This window comes from Corvus hawaiiensis, chromosome 15 (assembly GCF_020740725.1).
Source record: "Corvus hawaiiensis isolate bCorHaw1 chromosome 15, bCorHaw1.pri.cur, whole genome shotgun sequence".
NCBI classification, from domain to species: domain Eukaryota; kingdom Metazoa; phylum Chordata; class Aves; order Passeriformes; family Corvidae; genus Corvus; species Corvus hawaiiensis.
The window spans coordinates 1,786,737-1,811,772 of NC_063227.1; the positions used below are offsets into that span (position 1 = coordinate 1,786,737).

Here is a 25,036-nt window from a genome sequence, read left to right on the forward strand (position 1 = left end):
AGCTGTTACTCTAAATCTGAGATGGATTTCTGAGTTTATTTTCAATCCCTGAAGTCAGGTACGTGTTGATTATCACGAGTGACAGAACAGAGCTGTAGCCACAAGTCCTGTAAAAGCACAGAGAACTTTAGCCTTGATTTCCTGCGAGTCTACCCACAAACAGTGCTCTCCACAGCTGATTCCTGGTGATGGTATGAAATCCTGCAGCCATGGTTATGAGTAGCTAAAGCCCTGTATTTGGTTATCCAGCCACATAGTGACAACAGAGTCAGCACAAATCACAGTGCAAAAGCACAATTAGACCCATGAGATGATACAGGCCACAGCTTGCAAGGCAGCAGCAGTTAGGAGATTGTATTATGTTCATGTTAATTCTTTGCACTTTTAAGAACAATTTTCATACGTTACAGAATTGATTTGAATGCAAGATAGGAGGGGAGGTCAAAACACTTGGCAGGTTGTCAGTATTAGAGGTAATTCTGAAAATTATTTAAGTTTTTCTTTCCATCTCAGTTCTGACATCTGTTTTTCACCTCTCCCTTACGTCTGGGCTTATGGGGGATGAGAAATTACTTTTTGCACTTCTGATTGAGCAGGTGCTGCTGTTTCCTTATGGTCTGGCGGAGCAATTCCAACGGATCCTTTTCAGGTACTGTAAAATAAAAAAATATCATCAGCATAGCAATAAAATATACTTGACAAGTTGCTTCCAAGTAGAGCTTTGCCTCGTCTCAGAAAAAAGTATTTCTTTTCCCTGACCTGTTTTGAGTGACTGACTGGTTCTGTATAGAGCACAGCCACTGACTGAGCTCACAAGACAAATAAATGGACATACACACTGATTAAAAATGTACCTCTAGATTTGCTCCAGAAGTTAAAAAGCGGTGAAGAAACAAAGATTTTCTTTTGAATTTACAAATTAAGAAGAAAATCATTTGCAAACTGAACTTCAGTTGCAGCAATTAAAAGAACAATCTAAAAAAATCTTTCACAGAACATCTAAATAACCTTTATTTAAAGAGCTTGTAGAAGTGATGCCCTGCTGTGCCCAGCAGATACATATCTGAGCACTGGACTAGTGCAATCTGCAGAGAAACACTGTTCACACTTTGCCTATCTCCTGCAGCATTTGCATTTGTCTGGGAATCCTTTCAGGTACTGTGTTTGCTCCAGCTCCTGCTCTGTTGCTGGGAACCCCTCCGTGGTGTTTCCCTGGAACAGGCTCCGAGTTTTCCTGAGTGCCAAAGCAAACCCAGTGTCTCCCTCAGGCTGAGAAGAAATGATTTCCCCAGTGAGTTCCCAGAGATTTCTGCCCAGTGCAGACTCCGAGACCTGTGCCCTGAGGCTGCACACTCTGGCAAGGACAGGAGATACATGCAACAAAACGCTGATCACATTTTTAGGTGGGAGATCTTCTCTGCAAGACTCACAGCCCCAAGGCAGAGTCCTGAGGAATAACTGGTATTTTTAACACATTCTGGACGGTATTTTGAACACTTACATCTGGTATTCGTAGCTGAAGAGGTACCAGTAGTAGCTGAAGTCTGACTGTAAAGAGACGGTGTTGAATATTAGAGCCTTGTAAAACACAAATCACATCTTGTTAACAGCAGAACAAGAGATGTGAATAGATCTGCCTCCCTTCTTTTGAGATGAAGGACAGCCTTTGACACTCTGCTTAGGTCTCCTTGAACCTGAAGCAGGAAAGTGCAGGACACACAGTCCTTAAATGAACAACTGGAGAAATTTGCAGGGAACATTTTGTAAGCAAAGAAAACGATTTACCTGCGCAGCTCCATTTGGTTGGCGAGTTTAACTAAAAAAAAAAAAAAAAAAAGAGAAGAATGGTTAACAAAGCTGGCAATGAACTCAAGTTTAGGGCTCGGTACTGTCCCCCTGGATCTCATGGTCAGAGGGAAACCAGGAGGGGATGGGGCTGGGCAAACACAGAGGATGTTTCTTGACGGCAGGACCGAGCGGCCAGAATTTGGGAAGTTGATGGGAGCAGGAAACCACATCAGCCAGAGGAGAAATTGGCCTTACGCTGCTTAGGAGCAGACCTCTTCCTTGTTACCCACAGAAACCTGCCCCCTGCCCCCTCCCCTCCCCAGCACTCCCAAGACCCCACATCAGCCCTCACGCCCCAGTGGAAGGAGCTGCCCCAGCCAGGATTGAGCTCCCCGTTTCCCACCGCGTCAGCGGGGCCGGGTCGGGGCCGCTCACCGCACACGTCCTGCAGCAGAGAGTCCAGCTGCAACATTAACTTCTCTCTCAGGGTCTGGCACTGGGTAATCATGCTCTGATCCAGCTGCACTTCCTCCACATCCACCCTCTCAGTGTCCAGGTCCAGACTTGCAATCCTAGGGCACAGAGAGACATTGCACCAAGGAAAACCATCCAGCATCCAAAGGTAACAGAATTCTTCGCTAGGACAGAGTCTGCAAAGAGGAGAGGGCTTTGGCAACATCAGTGACTGGGTTAACAGCCCTTTGTGAAGGTTGAGTTCCAATTGTTACATACTGTTAGTTATTTGGCAACGCCTTTTGCTTACCAACCTGCACTGGAACTTTCCCACACTGACAGTGAGAGAAGAGGAGGCGTTTTGATAATCCCCGTGTGTGAACGGGGCCTTGACTTGCTGCAGGCAGGCGCTTACTGTTGTAGTGGTGACAGAACAAGAATGCCAAACAGATCAAATGGGGTCCGGGTTTCTGGAAAATTACCTTGGTCCCACAGGACAGGATGTGACCTGTGGCACAGCTGTGAGTGACAGCCTGTGCTGCAGCCCTGAGGCACACGGTGATTCCAAGGTATCCTTACAATCCAAGTTTGAACTCAGCTCTAATCTGTTCAAGTTACAGAGGTGACATCCCAAATTCCAGGTAGATGTTTGAGGCAGCCCTTGGTGCAGCTGGGGCCTCCAGTGCTGCCGCAAAGCCTCTCGTGCATCTGGAACTGTTGGGGTGGCGTTGCAGCACTGAGTTACACCTGACACCCAGGCACCACACAGGAAGCAGTGAGTTATAAATTACACGTATCACTTGCAAGAGAAGTGATAATAAATCTTTCTAGCTACCAAGCTTCTCCACAACCCAAAACCTTGGTGGGAAAGGAGCTGGTTACCTCTGCTGACAAAGGCAGAGGAACTGCCTTTGGGAACTCATCTGAGGGAGAGTCACCAGTGTGCATCCAAGACAGCGTTATTCTAAACACAACCCTAGGGGCTGCCGCTCTGATAAAAAACAGCATTCTGGTAGGAAAAGCCAGTGGTTTTCATCAGAATCCAGCCAGGAAACTAAAACTGAAAGGCACCAGTGCAACAGCAGGCAGGGGTCTCTCCATCCCTGTTCATTGTGTGGATGTGGTGCCCTCTGGCTCAGCCGGAATAGGGAGCAGCTTTGCAGCACAGGGTGGTGGCACAGAGGGGCACAGGCAGTGGGGTTTGATCCCAGTTATCAACACTGTGTTTTTTCAAAGAAGGAAACAAGCGGTATCAAGTGGAACATACCTGTCTGTGACCAGTTTCAGTTCCTACCAGGAGGATTGCAAAAAAAAAAGAAAAGAAAAGAGAAAACAAAAAGGAAAAATATCATTAGTGTGATTTTCAGAAAGGTCACCTGGCTGAGAAATAGGCAGATCCATGAAGAAAAGCAGAATACCACTGCTTACTTTGAGGAAGAGGAAAATATCTGGTTGCTCTTTTATCTTCTGGAGAGCCTGAAGATTCTGCTCAGCCTGGTCTCTCTTCTGTTCCATTTTCTTCCTTGCTTTGGCAATGTCTGCCAGTTGGTTTTCCTCAATAGTCTTAATGCATCTCAGGATCTTCTTCTCTTTCTGAACAAGCTGTGTCCTCATATCTTTAAGCTGCGCTTCTAGCTGAGAAGTCACTGCTTTGGTATTGGTCTAAATGAAGAGATAAGAAAAAGGGGCACTGGAACTCCACCTTTCAGTTTAGTGCCTCTGCTGTCAATTAATATGGTATCTATCCTTTGCACTGGCTTCAGAAGGAAGCAGACAACAAACATTTGCTTAGAATATCTGACTGAACAGAGGCTTTTGAAAATTAATCCTGATATAGTAACAAAGTCAGATGAATTTCAGCTACAAATGTGAGAACTGAGTGGCACACACTGGAAATCCCACTCGTAGCTTTAAATTGCTTTTCTTTTATTAAACAGGTAGAAAACTTTAAAAATACATAATCTTATGTACAATCTGTGGGCTGCCAGTCCTGCAACCTGGTCTGTGCAGCCACAATAAAGGGTGGAATCCCCCAGCTGGTTCCTCCTGTGGAGGAGCTGGAAGGCTGCGATAAACCTTGGCTTCTGGCAGTTTCTCAAACCACTCTTTTCTCTTTCTATTCTTCTGCTTCTAACGGTACAGTTACCATCACTTACTGCCGGGAAACTGTGAAGGAAAGATGCTCTGAATTGGTCATAATCTGGATACCAACCTTGATCTGATTCTCACATTTCTGAAGCTCTTCTAGGGCAGTATCTAAATCACTTTTAGAGTCCTGCAGCTCTGTCATGGTGTCAGGGAGTTTAACCTGGCAGAAGGAAAGACAGCAGTGAACTTCCCAGCAGGAACAGCTTCAAAGCAGACTGGCAGTTTGTGGAGCTGGTGAAATGGCCACTGTCCCACACATCCCACTTCTGCTTGGCAGCCCTGCAATTCTGATATGTAACTTGGGAGAGGAAGTTAGTTTGCAATTCATGTAACTGCAAAGGATGCTTCTGCTAACTCCTGAGGAGGCTGTGACCTGTCCTGAGGTCCAGAGGGAGCCATTTCCTGCCCATGCTCTGGCTTCCTGCAGGCTTTTTGCTTGGGCTCCAAACTGAGCCCAGCCATTTCAAATGCAAGGCAGTGAGTGAGCATAGGAAATGCATTTTATCCCCTCAGCCGATTCTGGAGCATTTCAAGGACAGCAGCTGCACTCAGAGGCAGGAACACGGAGGCCCCATGTCTCTTGTATCTGCTGGGACACTGGCTCCACAAAATTTGGGGCAGAGGGAGGAATTCCCGAATCACTGAGGTTGGAAAAGACCTCCAAGGTCATCGAATTCAACCTGTGACCAATCCCCACCTTGTCCCCAGCCCAGAGCACTGAGTGCCACATCCAGTCATTCCTTGGACACCTCCAGGCATGGCACTGCAGCACCTCCCTGGGCAGCTCCTTCCAATGTTTAACAACATTTCAGTGAAGAAATTCCTCCTGATGTCCAAGCGGAACCTCCCCTGGCACAGCTTGCGGCCGTGTCCCCTCAGTCTGTCACGGGTTACTCGGGAGCACAGCCCGATCCCCACCGCGCTACAACACGGACAGAGCCCAAGGGAAGGAACTCGAGCGGGAAACCCCCTTCCCCACCCGAAGCTCAGTAGCAGTGGCATCCCCGGGACTCTGTGGAGGAAGGGATTTTCTAATCCCTGCAGGAATACTTCTCAATCCCAGCCAGGAGCACCCCGGCGAGGGCGGCTGGCAGGCCCGGGGCTGCACCTCACTGCTGTGGGACAGCGGAGCCTCTCGCTGGCTCTGCCACGTCCCACACCCTGACGGACGGACCCACTCTTGTCCCGGCCAGCCCCAAACACCTTTCTCCGCTCTCCTCCCTCTGCTTAGCTGTCCACACTGCTCCGGCAACACACAGGAGGCAATGAAAAGCAAGTTCCAGCCCTTGCTGGGGCGGAGAGGAAATCCCCGGAGCTGCTGCCGGGCTGCCCCCACACCCTTCCCCATTCCTGTGAAAGCCCTTCCTGCGGCTTTCCCCCTTCCCCGCGGCCAGGCCAGGGGCCATGGGGAGGGAAGAGCTCCTTACCAGCTGTTTGTCACGTTCCTCCTTCATGGTGATGACCTCGTGGCCCTTGTGGGCCCCGGCGATGGAGCAGAGCACGCAGATGCACTTCTCCTCTTCCTGGCAGTAGCATTCCAGCAGCTTGCCGTGCTCCGGGCACCTCCTCTCCTCCGCCTCACCTGCTCCCACCTCCACCAGGATGTGTTCCTGCTGGGAAGCCTTGGCGTTGTGCTTGCTCAGGTGGGCCTGGCACAGGGACACATTGCAGACCACGCAGGTTTTCACGGCCTCCTGGAACCCATCCAGGCAGTACTCACAGGGAACCACCCTCGTCTTCCCCTTCTCGGAGCCTTCGTCCTCTTGTCTTTTGGAAGCGGAGGCCTGAAACGCCTCCACGATGTTGCCCAGCTGGAAGTTGTTCTGCAGCTCCACGGTGGGCCCCAGGTGGATCCTGCACATGGGGCAGGTGTAGGGGCCCTGGGAATGCTGCTGGGCTCCCAGCATGTTCTTGATGCACTGCCGGCAGAAGCTGTGACCGCAGCTCAGCGACACCGGCTCCCGGTAGAGACCCAGGCAGATGGGGCAGGTGAGCTCGGCCTCCAGGCTGCCAGCCCCTCCGCATCCCTCCCAAGCTTTTGCCATGGCTGCAGGGACGGCGCCTCAGCGAGCAGAAACGAAACTAAACCCAGCAGCAGGACACCCAGCCCCGAGGCTGCAAGCTCCTCCCCTGCGAGCCCTTCCCCCGTCCCACGCCGGGCAGACGAATGTTCCCGCCCGGGCCCGCCCTTCCCTACGCCGTGGCAGCCACTTGGGGAAGGTTCCCCTCAGTCTCCAGCAGGGAATGCTGCCCCAGTCTCTCCTCACCTCCCAGGGCAGCTTTGCTTCTGCACTGGATGTGCAGGATGGAAAGAGGCGGCAGAGGCAAAAGCTGCTGCTTTAGATCAAAGATCAGCATTGCTGCTGGCTAGTTCTGTAGCAGTTAATGCTGTGCTGTCAACTTACAGATAAAATAAATTGCCATTGAGTTTTGCAAGCAAGTAACGTAACTTTAATAGCGTGAAGCCAACACAGTATTTGATACAGCTGAACAAAACTGAGCAACTTAATGGTATTTCCATTACGATTAACAGAACAAAAAAAGTGGAGCTCGTGCCGTAAGAAGCAGGGTGCTGTGATATACCCCCTGTCACAGCAGCCCACAATCTAATTTCTGATATGCCAGTTTAGCATAGTCCCCGTGCAACGATCACAATTCCTCGGCCTGGAAATACACAGTAACACCTTGGTCCCCACATCACTACAGGAGCTTCAGCATGCTGATGGCCGCATGGATGGGATACTTCAAAGGGATGGTTCCTGTCTCTATAAGCCTGAAGTTCTTAGCAGGACCTCCAGCCTTGACAGACACATCATGAAAAGTGAGAGAGCCACTGTCCACTTCTTCGACCTAGGAACACACAGAGGTAACTGTGAGGCATTTGCAGGCAGCATCCAAGCCAGGCACAATTCCAAGCTTCCATCAGCTCTCGTTGCTGGTGTCCTCCTCCCAGCAGCTCTGGTTGCCCTGCACGTCTGGGATGGCACTGTGCATACTGGAGTCCAGTCCTGGTTTGGGCTGGGATAGAATTAATTCTCTTCTCAGCAGCTGGTACAGTTTTGGGTTCAGTAGAGAATAATGTTGAGAACACACTGATGGTTTGGCTGTTGCTGAACAGTGCTTAACCTGAGCCAAGGACCTTTCAGTGCCTCATGCTCTGCCAGTGAGGAGGTGCATGAAAAGCTGGGAAGGAGCATAGCTGGGGCAGGTGACCCAAACTGGCCAAAGGGACATTCCACGCCATAGAACACCACGCCCAGTATATAAACTGAGGGGAGATGGCCAGAAGGAACCAATTGCTGCTTGGGGACAGTGGCTGGACATCAGAGAGCAGGTGATGGGGGAGCAATTGCATGCTGTGCATTGTTAGTTTTGGTTGGGTTTTCTCTTTCTCTTCCTGCCTTTCTATGATTGTTAACATTATGATTGCCACTGACTTTGTATTTCATTAGGCTACTTGAAAGAAAGCCAAGGGGAAGATCCAAACGCAAACGCAGGTCCATGGTATTGTGTATTATTATAATGGAAACCTAAAGAGAAAAAACACATTATGATTAACAGGTAATTGTGGAGATTTGGGGTCTGCCTCTGTCCTGACCTGAGGCTCGCTGCCAGCAAAGGCTGAAGCACCATCCAGAGAGCAGCACCCAGGGAACCCTAATTTCATCAATTCAGTCAGATAAGTGTCCCCCTGTGCACAGCTCTGGGACTGTAGGCTGAGCTTACAAAGCATTGCAAAAGAGTAGAAGTATTTACACAGAAAGAGCAGGTTATTTATGTCCTAAGCAAACTCCACCCTGCTGCTGCTGTGATGAGTTCTCAACTTTCCCCTTGAAATAAAGGGATAGCACAGAGGTGTTGCTATTATCTTTTCTTAATCCTCCCAGAAAACTCCTGGGACTTCCAAGCCTCTTTGTCCATAGCCTGCTTTAACAAGGTGTATTCAGGGCGTGCCCCAAAGCCCTGAATCCCAGGACAAGCTCCCTTTGCTGCACACACACGTGCAAATAAGCACACAGTGTAAGGAATTAGCACTTCTAGAAGTACTCAGTGTACTTGGTGTCTCATTACAGTCCTTTCTTAAAGATGTTTTATCGACTTCTCCATCTCGCTTTTGACAAAGTCAAATGAGCACTTACCACTAGATGCTGTGAGCATAGGTGTAGGTGCAGGTGGTGGTGGCGTTGAAGGTGGCGAAGGTGGTGGTGGCGGCTTGTTAAAGGAGTACCCCAAAGGTGGCAGTGGTGGCTTAAAGGAGAACTCCACATTTAGGAGGAATTGCTGGAAAAGCTTCAGAATACCAGTTGTTGTTGATTTATCCAAACTAATGGGTGGCTTTGGCACCATCAAACCATCTATTCCTGGAAGTGGCTTGCGTTGCCTAAACCACGCAGCAAGAATCACAGAACCATGGAATCACTGAGGTGGGAAAAGACCTCCAAGGCCATCGAGTCCGAGCTGTGCCCCAGCCCCACCTTGTCCCCAGCCCAGAGCTCTGAGTGCCACCTCCAGCCCTTCCTTGGGCACCTCCAGGGATGGGCACTCCAAACCTCCCTGGGCAGCCCCTGCCAAGGCCTGAGCACCCTTTCCATGGGGAAATTCCTGCTGCTGTCCACCCTGAGCCTGCCCTGGCCCAGCCTGAGGCCGTTCCCTCTCCTCCTGTCCCTGTTCCCTGCGAGCAGAGCCCGACCCCCCCAGCTGCCCCCTCCTGTCAGGGACTTGTGCAGAGCCACAAGGTCCCCCCTGAGTCTCCTTTGCTCCAGCCTGAGCCCCTTTCCCAGCTCCCTCAGCCGCTCCTGGGGCTCCAGCCCCTTCCCAGCTCCGTTTCTTTCTCTGGACACGCTCCAGCCCCTCCATGTCCATCTTGCACTGAGGGCCCAGAACTGGACACAGCACTCACGGTGTGACCTCAGCAGTGCCCAGCACACGGGACAGGCACTGCGCTGCTCCTGCTGGCCACACTACTGCTGAGACAGGCCAGGTACCACTGGCCTTCTTGCCCACCTGGACACACCTGGGCTCATGTTCAGCCAATGTTGAACAGCAATCCCAGGTTCCTTCCCACCAGGCAGCTTTCCAGTCACTGTTCCCCCAACCTGGAACTGCACAAGACTGTTGTGACCACAGTGCAGGACCTGGCACTTTGCCTCACTGAACCTCACACTGCTGGCCTTGGCCCATGGATCCAGCCTGTCCTGATCCCTCTGCAGAGCTTCCTGCCCTCCAGCACATCCACACTAAGCCCAACTTAGTGCTGTGAACTTACTGAGAGTGCACTCCATCCCCATGTCCAGATCATCAATAAAGATATTAAAACTGAGGAAGAGCTTACCTGGCTTTAATTGTTGCAAAAGCCTGTAAAGACATTTTGAAAGCAGAATTAGCACAGTGCAGGCACAGGCCAGCCCTGGAGCTGTGTGTCTCTGGGAAGGGAGATGCTGATAGATACCTTGGTGAAAAGAAGTATGTCCTTCTGATTTCTCAGAGCCTCCAGCTGACGAACATCATGGCTGGCCAAATCCTTCTCCCTTTTGTGATTATTCACCTCTGCCTGAATCCGAGAAAGTTGTTGCTCCTCGTATTCCCTGAGAACTTTCAGGACCTCTCCTTTTTTCTTCTCTAGCTGCAGATGCATCTCCATGAGCAGGCTCTCCAGCCGTCCCCTCCGCAGGCTCTCTTCAGTCTATTAAGAAAACAATTTCAAAATTGTAAGGAACATTTTCCACATGAGCTCTCACTCAGAAAAAAATCTGGCTTTGATCTGGGATAAGAGAAGTAACTAAAAGTTGAAGGTTGGAAAAATAAAAAAAAGCCACACATCAGCCACTCATCAGGAGGCACAGACTTCCAAGCTTAACTAAGAATGTACCTCCCAGACCGATAAGAAAGTTCCTCAAAGAAAAAAAACTCAAAAATACATGAGAAACCACCCAGGAACTAAAAAAGCTTCAGAATCCCTGATCTGGGGAAGGGTAAAATAAAACTTTATCTCCTCAGTTACCAGCATGCAACCATCCCTGAGGTGATATGGGACCTTGAAACAAACCTTCAGACCCTCCTTCTGTTTCAGCAGGTTTGCTATGACATTATCCAACGCAGCTTCGTGGTTTCTCAGGGCTTCCAGAGTTCCAGGAGAAGATATCTACAAATATAACCGGAAGGAGATATCAGGACAGGACTGGCATAATGCATGAGATCAGCTTATAGACATGGGTTGAGCTAGACTTGCAGAAGGTTTACTCATTGTATGCTCTTGTTGGAAAACATACCAGTTTAAAAATTTTATATATGTGACTTTAGCCACGTTTGTTCACCTTTGCCCCGGGGAAGGGAACTGAAGCCTCTTTCCAGGGCATTGTTTCTCTAGGTGGGCTCAGCATTTCCACAGACTGGGAGTAGCCCCGAAGGGATAACATCAACAGAACATCAACAGAACATCAACGGCCATCTACCAACATCTACCCCAGACTCTGCCTCTGGCAGAGTTGGAGACATCTCCTCCGGAAAAGACTGATAAGAAAACCAAGCGAAGAAATCCGGATCCAATAGGAGACCAAATACTAAGAACTACACAACTTGGGACCAATGAACACTGACCCAGTTAGTTTCTATGAGTTTTGATTGTATAAAAGATCTGAAAAATCTAGTAAATGTCCTGTGTTATGGAATGATTCTCTCTGCACACCCGGGCTATGTGTGGATGAGATGGTCTCTGTGGTACATCCTGGCCAGAACAACATCCTGGCCAGATAATAAAGTAACGCCTTGACTCGCTAACATTAAAAATGTTGTTGGAGGGTTTTTGTTTTCCCCGCAGTTTCGGTGACACTCCCAGGACAAATCAGTAGATAAAGGTTTACTGGAAGGTTTTATCCCTGAACGAATGCCACAATTACAAGCACAAAAAAGACAAATTGAAGCTGAAAACTATTCATGTGCAATAGCCACATATAAAGCCATTTTCCCTGTTGGCAGCTTTCCTTCTGTTACTCTGTCATTAATTTTCTTTGCATAAGTGCAGCTCAGGCTCATCTTCAGCTTGGAAGTGCACCAAGGATTAAAACCATAGCCACGAGCAGTCAGCCCCACCAGTTTGGCCAAACTCTTCCTTCAGGATGGGGAAAAAGCGTTTGTAACGTCTTGTTTTATATCTCAAGGGCCAAACCCAGAGAGAAACTGGGACAAAACTAAGAATAAAAGCCCAGGATTGCAATTTAGCCCCCACCCTGCGTTTGCAGTTCTGAAACTCGGGAGCTGTTCCAGCCCTGTGCCATGGGCAGCACATGGGGTTTTCCTGGTGCAACCCACGCCTGTCCCACTGTCCCTGCAGCCTCTTACCTGAGCTTGGTCAAAAGCCTCCTCCAAGCTGATGATTCTGTGGTTCTTGTGGGAGAGGACGGAGCACAGGATGCAGATGCAGTTCCAGTCCGTCTCACAGAAGCACTCCAGCAGTTTGCCGTGCTTGGGGCACCTCCTCTCAGCCAAAACCTGGGCACCGCAGGGCTCCACCAGCACGTGGCTCTTCTGGGCCTTCTTAGCGTTGTGCTTGCTCAGATGGGCTTGGCACAGGGAAGCCTCGCAGCTCAGGCACGTCTTCACTGCTGGCTGCGGCTCCTGGAGGCAGGAATCGCACAGGATCACCTCCTCCGGCTGGCCCGAGCTTTCCCCCTTCCCCTTGCATTGCGCTTCCCGCTTCTCCTCCTGCCGGTGCGCAGGAACATCCATAAACTTCTGCACTATGTTGCGGAGGTGGAAGTTGGGCTGCAGCTCCCCGGCGGGGGAATGGCAGAGCGGGCACCGGGCAGCGCTCTGCTGGCACCGGAGCGCCTGCCTGATGCACTCCGTGCAGAAGCTGTGGCTGCAGCCCAGGGACGCGGGGTCCCTGTAAATGTCCAGGCAGATGGGACAGGTCAGCTCTTCCCTCAGCCCGGCCACTGCCTCTGCCCCGGCCTCTGCCCCGGCCATGGCGCTGCGGCTGCGGGGGAAGCCGGAAGCCCGGAGGGAAGGGAACAAAACAAAAAGCGGCCGTGACAAAAACAACCTTCGCCCCGTTAAAAGGTGCTGCCTCCTCCCCCTTGCAAGGGAGGGTCATCCCTCGCCTCTCTCCAGCTTCCTGCCTCTCGCTGCCACGTGGGCAGGAGCCGCGGCCGTCTCGGTGTTGAGAATAAAATTGTACCAAGTCGTGTTTAAGTCTCGGGAATTCCTTTCGCTTTAGCCGACTTTGCTTTGTCCTGTGTGCGAGTGGTTATCTCAGCCTTAAAGGCTGTGAGCCTGAGCAATGGTGATAAGAAGGGATATCCTGGCCAGGCCACGTCTCAGGGATGCATTCAAAGAGAAGAAAGGTTTTTGGAGGCCTGTGACCAAAAAAGAATAATTTGAGGAATGGGATGTTCCCCAAACGACCACCCCAGACCCTCAAAAGAACTCTGCTCCAATGAAAATAAGCTCTGAGGAGTGATTTAAATATGCAGAAAATTCAGGGAGTGTTTAGCATATAGGTATGAGTTTTGGGAAATGTATTGAATATGTAAAAGTTACATAGATTTAAGCTGGTCTGTTAGCAAGGTGTTGTGTGTGTAATAGGGAGTTATCCCCCACATGCTGAAATAAAGTAATGCCACTTTGTAATATTGAAATTACAGTGTTAGAGTTTAATTCCCCATTTTCAGTGGCAACAGGACAAACTCCATGCAGCAGCTTGAAGCTGAGAGCTTGGACACTTCGAGGGGAACATGGCAGAAGGTCCAGCCCTGCTTTGATGGGGCTGCAGGGGTCAGGAAATGAGGCAGGAAGGAAAGCTGGGAAGAATCCTTGTGGGCAGGGAGGCTGGGAGAGCTGGACCAGCAGCCAGAGAGCAAAGGAACCAAACCTGTTCCTCTCTGCAAAGACACCTGGATGGACCTGGACAACAACCTGGGACTGATAAATGCTGGGAGTGGGCAAATGCACGTGTTACTTGAAGGGAGCTCCTGTGCCAGCAGAGCCCAGGGCAGGATTTGGTGTCAGGTGCCACTGCTCAGGGCACAGGTGGGAGCTGAAACTCCAGAGAGCAGCCCAGGACAGCTCAGCAGGCAGTGAAACAAAGTCCAAACAGTGGGCATTCCACACTGGTCAGGAGCTGGCGCCTGGGGTGTGCTGCCCACACTGCCCACCCTGCCAGGTGCCAGCCAGCCCAGCGCAGGGCAGTGATCAAAGCTGTCCCCCCTCACAAAAGCTCCTGACTGAGTGATTTTCCCCTCCCACGAGGCACACTGTGCCCAGTCCAGGAGATAAAGAACACTGCCTCCCTCCTCTCCAGCAGCCACATGAGCTACTCCAAAACCAGCGCCTGCCTGTGTGAAAAGGAGTTGTTTTATCACAAAGTTATGCCAAAATAAAAACAGTCCAGCTGGGATTTTTCCCAGATGGTTGGAAGTAATTGCTGGGACCAACGGAGCTGCTGAACTGATGTCAACATTCACCAACAGCCCGCTTCAGACTCAAGGTCTGCTTTCAGGAATTATCCTCAGTAAACAACTGTATTCAGCAACAGTATCAGTGCTTTATTTTCCAGGAGGCTGCCTGGGAATGCAGTGTTGGGAGGCACAGGTTGGGCTGGGAGGACAAACCTCAGCTCTGGCTCTGTTCCTCCCCGCAGACCCTTCCTTCGTGTGCCCCTCTCCCTCCTGGGAGCCCACTCCTGTGTCTCTGCTCCATATGTGCCCACCCTGGGCACCCCATCACTGGCTGTCCCGGCTGCATTCCCACATTTCCCCCCTCCAAGTTCATGTTTTCATCTGTCCTGGCACTGTTGGCATCGCTGTTCCTGATGTATCTCAGGAAAACATTCCTCCTTGGTGGCCTTGAAGCCTGCTGGTTTTGGAAAGCAGCAGGGAACGGGCTTCCCATCAGCTCTGCACTCAGGGTGCAGCAGTGGCAGGGATGAGGGGCTGGGTTTGGGGTGGGAGGCTGGTTGTGGCTGGGCTGGGGGACCCGCACTGGGCTCCCACAGATGTGCTGGAGACAGGCAGGTGTAGAGCTGCTGCCTAAATCACCACAAATCAGCAAAAACCAGCAGCTGGCACAGCTCAGCACCTTGCAGAGCTGCTTCTTTCAGGCTGCTGGGATCCTCCAGCCCGGCAGCATCACTGATCCATGTTCTGCATAAAATCAGTGCAACCTCTCTGGCCCGGTGAGCCCTCACAGGGCCATGGCTGGCGTGGGGCTCCCGAGCTGTGACCGTGGTGGCCCTGCCCAGGCCTTCCAAACATTCCCTCCACAGCCTGGGACAGCAGTTTGGCTCCCAGGGCCTGCTGCCCTGCTTCCAGGGGCTCTCCAGGTGCCATCCTGCGCTGCATGGCTGCTGCATCACCACCTGCAGTCTTTTCCACATTTTTTCCTGCTCTCTTGCTCCACTCCAGAAAATTCGAGGGGCGTGCCCTGCTTCATTTTTCACCCACTCCATCTGGGGAGTTTCTTTGGCGAGGGGTCCTGTGGCAGCGGCACCACTCGAAGTCCAGAGTGCAGAGCCCAGTTTTTTCCTGCATGAGTTAAACTGGAAGAAGCCACACTTAAAATAGCAACACACAGGGATATTCCCAGGCAGGAGCTGCATCCCTGGCAGCTGGGAGGCCCTGCCACCCCCTTGGCCCTGGCACAGCCCCGCTGCCAGCCACGCAGACACAGGAGAGCACCTTCAGCAGAGCAAAGCACCTCATCCCCGAGCAGACTGGCACTAAAAACTAAAGCATAGCAGCAGAAATGTGTTCCTTTTTTTGTTCTTTCCACTTTATAGTATATATGTTATCGTTTATTTATAGGCAGATCACTTCACTATTTACAGTACATGAGCGTAGAGATTCTACAGTCTTTTTGATGTAAACAAGAAACTCCACGGCAGGGGAGTCTGGAAAAAGAAGCCAGTTCTGAAGTATTTACACAATTTAAAATAGAACTTTTATACCCACTGGATAGATATAGAGAATACATTGAGCGATTTGGTTAAATTATCTATGAAACTATAGAATCTGACAATGTAAAAATACAAGAAAACGTTCTCTCATTTTAGAAGGTAGACAGTTAAATCACACTAGAAATAAATCTCTTTTGTTTTTTAAAAATAATAACAATAATAATAATAAAGGAAAGGCATAAGAATCCATGCCATCTCTTAAGGTTAAAGTATATTACATAAATAAGGACACAACAGAATGGAACTGGGGGAAAAAATTAAGTGAAATATAAAAAAACTGCTGCCAATTAAAAAAAAAACCATACTAAAAACTTGATTCTTAATCATAGAGGGATCAATTCCGCTGCTTTTACTTACACTGCAAGTAGAAAATTGCAGAGTTAAGTAGTACTTACTCAGCATGAGCAAGGGAGGCAGAATTGGCCCCTAATAATTATGAGCAGTGTCCTTTCACTTAAAAAAAAAAAAAGAAAAAGACAGAATTTAGCTTTTTTTTTATAAATAACAAAGCAAATGTGCCCCTTTTTAGGTGAAATTCTTACACCTTTCTCAAGAAATGCATCAATTGAACCGTTCTCTCTCTTTCTCACATGCACTCACACACTCCCTCCCCAAATCCTGCTGCCGCCCCTGGCCCTGGGGAGGGTGAGGGAAGAGGAATGAAACCCCAAAATGAAACCCCAAGGCTGCATTTGGCTCTATATTGCTTGAGATTGTCAGGGATGGACTTGGAACAGAAAGGGTGTCGGGTTCAGCTCTAAGACCGATGTACCTCAGGACTCAGAAGATGTCCAGGAAGAAAAAAAAAATCCCCCCAAAAAAGGAGAAAACCGTGTTGATCTGCAGTTGCAAAACTCACTTGCATGGCCCAGAGCTGGGATCAGACACTCAGGACTGTAACATGGTGACTGAGCTGCTGCTTCCTGAAACATGTGCAGGCAGCTGCGCTGAGGAATTGGGAGAAACCTTTGCTTTGGGGCAGCATCCAACCTAAAACCTAAAACCTAAAACCTGGGATTGTCCTCTGCATTCAGCCCACACACTCAGAAACGTTTGCTCCTCCCTGCGGAGCCTCAGGGACACGCTGGATTCCAGCCAGAAACCTGCTGCCCCCCTGAACAACGAGTTTTTCTGGGGCAAACCTGTGCAAAACAAGCAAAGGGGCATTTTATCAGAAACTCTTCACATTCAGCATTTCCCCACAGCACCTGCAGGAAACGGCTGGGGGACGTTCTAGACTTACACAGTTTTAAAAAAATAAATCTCCTCCTGACTTATTGCCTACCAGAATAAACCCTTTTGCTCCCAGTTTCTCCTGCCCATCCCACAGCCTCGCAGAGGGCTGGGGTGTGAGGGGTCCCTTTTTGAGGGGCACCCACGGCGATGCCACAGGGGTGTAAAGGCAATCCTTGGAAAAGGGGGGATCCCCAGTCCCTGGCAGCTCCTGCAAAGCTCTGGGCACCTCTGGCTTCCCTGGCAGCAGTGCCTGGGCATTGCTTTGCTCCTGCCCCATTTCCCTGTCAGCATCCAAACCATGGGCAGCTCAAGAGGGAGCTCTCACCTGCCCCTGTGCCCGACTCACCTCCCTGCCAACTCAATCACTGTGAGCTAAAGACACCTTTAGAGTAAAAAAAACCCACAAAAATTAGAAAAAAAAAAAAAATCAAGTGGAAATTTCTTTTTCACCCAGTCCTAAAAGGTGGGGGAAGTGCCCAGGGCAGGCAGCACACAGCCCAAGGGGCTCTAAGCATAGTGCATAAGTCCTGGAAAAGAAAGAGTTTTTGGGGAGGAGGAAAAACAAACCATCCTCATTGAATGGAAAAAAAAGTAAAAACCCAAACCAAAAAAAGAAAACCCAACCCCACTTATAGGCTTCAGGCACCACAAAGACCACTTATTGCATCTCTTCCTACCCTAGGGCTGCAGTACTGATGAGCTCTGTGCAGGACCAGCCCTCTCCTTCCCCAGCACCGGCCTCGGGACCCAGCAGCTGGGCTGGGGCCGACCCAGGGCACCCAGCCACAGGGAAACACTGGGAAATTTTATACCTGGGCACGCCAAAACCAGTGCTTGGGAAGCGACTGAGTGATCCCCAGGAGTGGGCTGGAGCCCCCCCAGCTCTGCACTAACCCTTCTGCTCCACCACCCTTGATGCATCCCCAGCGGGGCCCGGCCATGGGTGCCCCTGGCTGAGTGGGAGATGGAAGAATTCCACTTACTTTGCTTTTCTTTTTGTTTTTCTTTCTTTTTTTTTTTTTTTTTTTTTTTTGTCTTTTTTTTTTTTGGATTGATCGTTTTCTGAAAAACATCAGCACAGCACAGGACAGTACTACCCACCCTAAATGTGTCGCTATATACATTCTACATAAGCTCTATAGCAATCACATGTAAACATCATCATCGTGAGGAAATACTAGGACAGAAAAAGGCAAAGCTACAATGAGGCAATTGCCAATAGCAGATGCTCAGTCTCGGCCAGAGCTGCTCGTGTTCGCTAAGGTGGGATGAGAACCAGGGGGGTTTTGGGCTGGGAGAGATGCCCGATTCCACTGCTGAGGCTGAAATGGCACAAGGACTGTTCCCTGGCAGTGATCGTCACCGGCGGCGGGGTGGGGACCCCGCCGGGGCCTCCGGGCCCTGGCGCTGCCGGGTGTTGTCAGAACCGCGGCTCTCCCGAGGGGAATAGCCAGGGAACTGTGCTGGTGTCGGCGCTGCCGGCATTCCTGCTCCTGCCAGAGCCCAGCTGCACTCCGGGCCCCCGGGCCAGGGGCATCCTGGCAGGGCTCTGGCTCTTGGCATCGCATCTCGTGCCATTTCCGAGGCTTTGGTCACTCTCCCTGCAGGACGGAACATATCCAGGGAACCGGGGATAAACCTGCAAGTCATGTGGAGGGGAGACCCCAGGAGACTCTAATCTATCTATTGGCAGAGTTAAGGCTATAATATTCTATCTACAGAGAATGGCTGAATCCCTAGTGGTCTCTGGGGCTCAAAAGTAAAAGGAGACAGTGGCAATGGCTTGAGGAGCAGCGAGATTCCCGCTCCCTCGGGAAACAGTGCCTCTGGCCGGCTGGTGGTGGGCTTTGCTGCGGCTGGTGCAGGGCTGTGTCCCCATCCCACCTCACCCACACATGGAGGGCAAGTCCACAAGCAAATTCTATGCTTGAGCATCCCTTAAATCCAGCCCCGAGGGCCCTTGGCCAGAGGCAGAGCTGTGCCCCGGGGCGCTGGCGGGCACGGGACAGATCCAGGGTGCGGGTGGGTGCTGGGACGTGTATGGCTTATCAGCTACAGGGCAGGGTGCTGGATGGGTGGGTGTTCAGTGCGGGTGCTGTGCCCCCCTGCCTCTCTGGATTTGGGGCTGGACTTTGGGCTGGATCTGGGGCTGCATTTTGGGCTGCCTGCCCAGCGGGGAGCACAGACAGGTCTTCTCGCCCCGCTTGCTTTGCAGGGTGTGGAAGCGAGTGTGGATCAAGCCACAGGGCCTGGCCAGTCTTCCAGCCACCCGAGGAGCTGGAGAGGAGCCAGCTCCTCCACACGGACCGGAGACATCCATCCCCCAGGCTGTGCCAGCAGGACCCACCAGATCAGGCTGCAGCCCCCCAGCCCCTCTCTCCTGGCTCCAAAGGCAGCAGAGGCCGCAGCAGCGCTGGCTGCAGGCAGTGCATCCCTCTCCCACCCTCTGCAGCCTGCACAGCTGCCTGGCCCTGGCTCCATCACCCACCAGGACCCAGCTCAGCATGGGGGTGATGCTGGGGGGCTCGGGCCACGCCAGCACGAAGAATGGCTTTGACAGCAAAGTGGGTGACCCTGGGGCAAGCACCGAGCACCCCGGTTTGCCAGCAGGGGAGGCAGGGGAATGTCAGCTCCATGACTGCTCTGACCCCCCATTTGCTGAGTGGCAAGTGCCTCATTACAGTGCATAGTTAAAAATCAAGGAAGCGGTACAATAAATCTGAATTACAGTACATCTGAGCCATAAATACATTTTTTTTTTAAGTATATACTTTTTTTTTTTCTTCTCTTCTTCTATTAAAAATTAGTTTATAATCCTGATTCTATTCACAATGAACAATTTCATCATCACACACTACGGACAAAAAAATGTTATGGTGAACACAGCTGCAACTCCACGGCGGGAGCACGGGGAGGGCCAGGAGGGGGAAGAAGGGCCGGGGGGCTCCTAGGCTCACCCTAAAACAACCAGTCAGAAGCAGAGGGGGGACTAACGTGTGGCAGTGAGACATCAACACCATGGGGACTCACAGACAGAAGCAGCTTTGTTCAATGTAAACATCGATCAGGGGACAGCAGTCTCTCTCTCGCGGGCGTGCTCTCGCTCTCTCTCGCTCTCTCGCTTGCCATAGACTGAATAATTTCTTTGAAAACGTAAACATATTGGAAGTGCCTTGACTGAGGTATTGAGGTATTCCTCCAAGGTTAAGGCTGTTACCGATGCAGGCTGAGCTGGGCCTCCTGCAGCAAGCTGTCGAAATCCATGGTCTCGTACTTGCTTTTCACCGGAGCCGGGGAGGACTCGTCCGTGCTGCAATCTGGGGATGGCAGGGACAGAAGGCAGCCGGGTCAGGGAGGGGGGGATCAGCATCCTCTCTGCCTCGTGGGGAGGGAAACTGAGGCACAGCAGGGCACTGCTCACTACCCTGCTACTGCACACAGCCAGGCTGGACACAGCGGTGATGGTGACAGCACTGGGGACACTGAAAAGAGCTGGGCCAGAGGGGCTGCTGCAGCCAGGCCCAGCTGGGCAGGTCACACACCGCTGACATTCCCTGCCAGGGGTGAAAACATCTGCTGGGTGCAGCTGAATTTGGAGGGGCTGACACAGGGCCATCTTGTCAGGTGGCAGAGCTGGCCTGCTCCACTGCCAGCCCTGTGCCAGGAGTGCCCCTGAAAAGCCCAGGGGATTGAGCACACAGCAGAACTGAGGCTGCCTAATCTCACAGCAGCTTAACATTTTGGGTGTATGTTTTTGAATGGCGTGGTTGCATTTCACCTTTGCCTGGGGACTCCTCATCCTGTATCGGGACGAGCAGGATTTTAGGAACGAGCAGGGCTGTGCAGGAAGGGGGTGACTGGTGGCTCTGCAGAAATCAGGTAAGGAGCACTGAGGGGGCTTCTCTTAGGCAGGGGGGCAGCTCTGGCCCCACTCCCTACAGCACTGCACAGTCAACGTCTTCCTCATGGGGTGCCATCTGCTTCCTAATTTCTCTGTGCCCAAAATGGGAGGCTCTGGGATTTATTTTGATGAACAATGGACATTTGTGCCCACAGTCAAAGTCAAGGGATGGTTGCTCTCAGCAGAGCAGGCACTGCAAGGTGCTAAAAAATCAGGGAGTACTTGTATCAGACTGGGCATCTGGAGGTCAGTCAAGACTTGGGGCTTTATTTTCTGGACCTCAGTCTTTCACTCATCAAGTGGGATCCAGAACCCTTCAGCCCCTGCAGAGGGTACAGAAATAAACATGCAGTGTTGGTGAAACACCTGAAGCGAGGAGAGCTGAGCAAAGCCTGGGACATATTTCTCATGCAGGACTAGCAGAGGGTTTGGCTCCTGGCCCTCAGCTCAGGCTGCAGCCCTGCACCCTGGTGACACAGTCCCCGAGACCTTGCTGAAGCACTGAAAGGATTAATGCGACCACAGCACATTTCAGCACTGCCACTTTGGCTCCAGAGTGCATGTGCAGCGTGGTGAATCTGTCCTGCAGAGCAGCAAACCACCCACATCACCTCTTGGGCTAATGAGATGTTGCTGACTGCCTTCTCTAATGCCTGGAAAGGGAGTTTTCTGCTGGAAAGCCTCCAGCACCGTGCAGAAACTCAGCAGAGGCAGGATGGGCTGCGCTCAGCTGAGACCCGGCTGCCCTGGGGCTGTGATGCTACATTTTGCAGCCAATACACCCTAAGGCCTCACACCAGTTTTTTTCTTCTCCCCAGTTTCCCAATCCACCTGTCTGAGCCATGAGCAGCTCCATAGCCATAGGAAAGCCAGGGGGCTTTTCCTGCAGGCTCTGAAGGCATTTGGGATCCCTGCGTGAGCAGGGCTCAGCGGTGCAGTGTGCTGTAACAGCTCTGTGCTGATAAAAGAGACAAAGCAGCTGCTGCTTTCTCACCCAGGTCAGCGTATCTGGTCCAGAAGAAGCGCCCCAGGCCACCAGAGCTGAGCTGGAAGGAGGGCTCGTTCCTCTTCCTTAGCGAGGGGCCGTTCTTCAGCGATAAGGCGGCATGCTCGGAATACCGGTACGTGATGAAGCCGTACTTCTCCCCCCTGAGCAACCAGAGAAAGAATTCAAGATGTGATGAGCCCCACAGCCCTTGTGATGCAGCACTGCACCCCTGGCCCATCATTCTTCCACTCCTCCATCCCACAGATGCCTTTGGATCTCTGGACACACTGAATCTCCTCGACAAAAGCACCAAGAGTGTGGGCTCAGCTACCCAGGGAGTTGATGGGGCACCTCCTGGCAGTGCTGGTGGGGCCTGGGGAGAGGGGCTGCGTGCAGCTGCTGGAGCCCTGGACCACAGCTCACTGCCCACTCACCTGTTAGTCCTGGACAGGACCTGACACTCCACGATTTCACCAAACACCTCGAAGCGTTTCTTCAGCTCGCTGGAGCTCATGCTGCTGGAGAGGTTTCTGATGTACACCACCCGGCCTTCCCCCTGCCAAAGCAACCAAAAGCTTTCAGGCTTGGACCCTGCACCTCCGTGCTGCTGATGGGCTGTGGAGGAGCCCCTGCAAGCCAGCACTGGGAAACACTGCCATGGACACAGCCTGACATCTCCAGGATCTGGCTGTCTCTGCTCCAGCCAGGTCACAGCAACCCCCTCAGGACAGCCACAACCAGCCACCACCCCCTTCTTCTCCTTTAAAATTCTCCTGCATTCTTGCAGCTCTTTCAGCTTTTTCTGGGATGTATTCCCAAGAATTGCTAGGGGCAAAATCCAATTGCATTGCAGGAAAAAGTGCCAAAGCAGCATGTGTGAGTGTGTGTGTGTGTGTGTGCACACGTGCCCACTCCTCTCCCAGCTCCCAGTGTGTGCCCACGAGTTCCTGCTGCATGAGGATGCAGCAGGGCCACATCTGTGACAGCTGAGCAGCTTCAGGGATTCCCCAGTTCACCCCACAAACTGCCAGTGCCAAGTGCACTGAGGCACCAGCGTAGGATGCTCTGGGCATCCCCGTGCCAAGGACTCCGTGTGTTGCCAATTGCTGGCGGCTTCCGCTGCTCGTTGGGTTTTCCTCTCCCCTCCACCCCCATGTCCTTGTTTAACACTGGCCTCGCACCAAGGCACGCTGAAGCCAGGGCTAATGGGCTCCACTGCTGCTTTTTGGAGCAGGAGATGAGCTGAGGGCTGGGGCTGCTTTGTCCCCGCGGGGTCCCCGCTCACTTACGATGGCCTTTTCCCGCCTCTTCTCCAGCTGGCCCCGGTGCCCGCTCCCGCCCTGACACTGCTCGCCGTTCTCACACCTGCAAGGGAGGGACAGGTCAGCCCGGGGCTGGGGGAGCTGCTGGGGAAAGCTTCAAACACCAGTGAGAAGCTGAGACACTCACACAGCAGCAGGTGGGCACTCGGGGGCACTGGCAGCCAAGGACGGACTGGGGTCTGGAAGCACTGGGAAGGACTCTGGGGTTTTTTCTCAGATGCCAGGGTGTTCCCAGCCAGCACTCACCCCTTCCCGTGCCCAGCTCAGGTCCCTGCCCATGCCCTGTCACCCATGGAACCCTCTGGCTGCTTTGCTCTGCTGCTGCTTCCTCAGGCCGTGGCTGATGTTTGCAGCAGTGGCTGATGCAGCACCAATTATTTTCATAGTTTTTTTTCATTAATTAGCATCTTTACTACGTGGGCCAGCAGAGCAGAGAGCACTGGGGCTTTGCCCTGCACCATGGCAAAAATTCAGGGGGCAAAACCAGTCCCAACGTCCCCGTGCCCCCCGTACCTGAAGGTGCGTCTGCTGGCAGGTGACCGCGACCGGCAGCACGAGGAGCCCGAGCTGGACCTGCTCCGGGAGCAGTAATGCAAACTGGTCCTGGAAAGAGGGTTTCTCCGCAGGCACAGCTTGGTGTTGCCATGCTCCTCCTCTTCCTCCTCCTCTTCCTCCTCCTCATCCTCCTCCTCCACGGGGGAGCCGCTCTCACTGCAGCTGTCCTCAAAGACGGTGTCATACTCAGGGGTCTTGCAGAAGACCATGTCCTCGTCATCGAGGGCACTGTCCAGAAAGCCAAAGTGCTTTGTTAAGCTGGCTCTGATCTCCTGGTCTCTCAGCTGCTTAACGCCGTCCTTCCACAGCATCTCAGTGCCCGTGTCCTTGCCGAGCTCCAGTCCCTGGTAGTGGGCGGCCGGGACCCGCCTCTTGTGCTCCGTCTCCACCTGGCTCGGGGGCTCCCACGACTTGAGCACCTTCCTCTGCAGGGCGGCCTCGGGTTTCAGCACCTGGCAGTAGTCGTGGTCCCCGAAGGAGCGGGAGAAGGGACGCTTGAGCAAGCCCTGCTGCTCGGGGAGCGGGCGCCCGCCCGCCCGGCTCAGGTGGGCGAACAGCTCCGTCCTCTCCGGGTGCTTCCTGGGGGCTTTCCGTGAGGCTGCCTCGTCCCCGGCGCCCCCGGGGCTGGGGGCCATCCCATCCTCCTTGCCTGGCTCCTGGGGGATGTCTGGCTTGTACAGGTCCTCCTCGGCGGGTTTATACGGAGGAGTGGTGGGCGGTGTGAGACCTGCACCCCCCAAAGAAAGGGCAGGAGTCAGCTCTGCCCCCTCTGTCATGCCCTGTCCCACCCCAATCCTGGGCTGCACCCTCGGCCCCCACGGCCTCATCCAGCGGCACCTGGGGGAACAAGAAGGATGCCTTGATCCCAGCAGGGACCAGAGGACTCTCCCTTCCCTCCTGGCTCATGCAGGGCCCCCCTGAACAGCTCCTCCCACCCCAAACGCACTCCCCTGAGCTGCTCATGGTGCTCGGATGTGGCAGCACACGGGAGTCTCCCGTGTTTGCAGTGTGAAGGGGATGAAGGTGCCCCACCTTGGCTGGGTGGGCTGGAACTGATGACTCCAGGCTGAATTTATGGTAAATGAGCCCCCTCCTAGAGGAGATTTTTGCAAAACTAAAAAATTCAAAGCCTGTTCTACCTGCTGTCCCACACAGCTCCACAGTCAGCATGGGCTCAAAGTTTCTCTTCCCAAAGGTTGGGTCACTGGAGAAGAGCAGAAAATCAGGAGAGAGGAAGTGTTCAGGTGAACCACAGCCCCAAAACCCAAAAGAAAGCTGAGAAAACATTGCCCACAAGTGAACCCTCCCGCTTTGGCTGGTGCCTGACAGAATAATCCCACAAGGGCAGTGGGGTGAGCAGCCCCAGAGCACACACAAAATCGCCTGCCCTGGGGACTCTCCCAGCTCCTTGCACCCTGTGGCTCCCCACAGCCCCATGCCCAGCAGTGCAGCAGCTCACTCTGCCCTGCAAGCACAGCTCCCTGTGCTGCCTGCAGAGGCTCTGCCCAGCCACACAACCCCAGGCACTTTCCAGCCCCAGATTGGTTCCTTCAGCCCCATCTGAACTTACGTTTGTGCCAAGGACAGCGTGAGACACCTGGGGGTTTCTGAAAGGCAGGAGAGAAGCAGGTTACCAGTGCAGCTGTATCCCTGCAGTGCCCACTGAGGGCTTTGCCCACCTGAGAGGGATGGCT

At 52.5% G+C, this 25,036-nt stretch overlaps 3 protein-coding genes across 5 annotated transcripts in view; all 3 read right to left on the bottom strand.

The window, feature by feature from the left end:
* Positions 1-17: 17 nt before the first annotated feature.
* Positions 18-6,548, bottom strand: LOC125333516 (E3 ubiquitin/ISG15 ligase TRIM25-like). 3 transcript variants are annotated; one of them, XM_048319417.1, is made up of 8 exons: positions 5,817-6,542; positions 4,454-4,549; positions 3,670-3,903; positions 3,509-3,531; positions 2,224-2,360; positions 1,786-1,816; positions 1,502-1,548; positions 18-652 (listed from the first exon to the last, which is right to left on the bottom strand). In XM_048319417.1, the coding sequence occupies exons 1-8, from the start codon at positions 6,432-6,434 to the stop codon at positions 570-572; spliced, it is 1,269 nt and encodes a 422-aa protein (XP_048175374.1). In that variant the 5' UTR covers positions 6,435-6,542; the 3' UTR covers positions 18-569. The 3 variants fall into 3 exon arrangements, with proteins under 3 accessions (XP_048175374.1, XP_048175376.1, XP_048175375.1); XM_048319419.1 differs by lacking the exon at positions 1,502-1,548 and having other exon boundaries at positions 5,817-6,547; XM_048319418.1 differs by lacking the exons at positions 18-652; positions 1,502-1,548 and adding an exon at positions 1,555-1,694 and having other exon boundaries at positions 5,817-6,548.
* Positions 6,549-6,817: 269 nt separating this feature from the next.
* Positions 6,818-15,040, bottom strand: LOC125333515 (tripartite motif-containing protein 29-like). Its single transcript, XM_048319416.1, has 6 exons — positions 11,728-15,040; positions 10,436-10,531; positions 9,839-10,072; positions 9,722-9,744; positions 8,529-8,770; positions 6,818-7,919 (listed from the first exon to the last, which is right to left on the bottom strand). The coding sequence occupies exons 1-6, from the start codon at positions 12,352-12,354 to the stop codon at positions 7,843-7,845; spliced, it is 1,299 nt and encodes a 432-aa protein (XP_048175373.1). The 5' UTR covers positions 12,355-15,040; the 3' UTR covers positions 6,818-7,842.
* A 90-nt stretch (positions 15,041-15,130) lies between these two features.
* PPARGC1B (PPARG coactivator 1 beta) overlaps positions 15,131-25,036 on the bottom strand; it is a 48,019-nt gene continuing 38,113 nt past the window's right edge. The window contains exons 6-12 of the mRNA XM_048319413.1: positions 24,913-24,949; positions 24,482-24,546; positions 23,301-24,069; positions 22,755-22,830; positions 21,900-22,021; positions 21,472-21,626; positions 15,131-19,893 (exon numbers count right to left, since the gene is read on the bottom strand). Coding sequence (XP_048175370.1) covers positions 19,790-19,893; positions 21,472-21,626; positions 21,900-22,021; positions 22,755-22,830; positions 23,301-24,069; positions 24,482-24,546; positions 24,913-24,949 — 1,328 coding nt within the window. The 3' untranslated portion in view covers positions 15,131-19,789. The remainder of the gene's footprint in view (positions 19,894-21,471; positions 21,627-21,899; positions 22,022-22,754; positions 22,831-23,300; positions 24,070-24,481; positions 24,547-24,912; positions 24,950-25,036) is intronic.

Coding starts and splice junctions, on each gene's coding strand:
- LOC125333516 (XM_048319417.1), bottom strand. CDS start 6,434: ATGGCAAAAGCTTGGGAGGGATGCGGAGGGGCTGGCAGCCTGGAGGCC. Junction 4,550..5,816: donor AGGAACGTGACAAACAGCTG/GTAAGGAGCTCT, acceptor TCCTTCTGCCAG/GTTAAACTCCCTGACACCAT. Junction 653..1,501: donor TTCAGCTACGAATACCAGAT/GTAAGTGTTCAA, acceptor TTTATTTTACAG/TACCTGAAAAGGATCCGTTG.
- LOC125333515 (XM_048319416.1), bottom strand. CDS start 12,354: ATGGCCGGGGCAGAGGCCGGGGCAGAGGCAGTGGCCGGGCTGAGGGAA. Junction 9,745..9,838: donor ACATACTTCTTTTCACCAAG/GTATCTATCAGC, acceptor ATGTCTTTACAG/GCTTTTGCAACAATTAAAGC. Junction 7,920..8,528: donor TATGCTCACAGCATCTAGTG/GTAAGTGCTCAT, acceptor TTTTCTCTTTAG/GTTTCCATTATAATAATACA.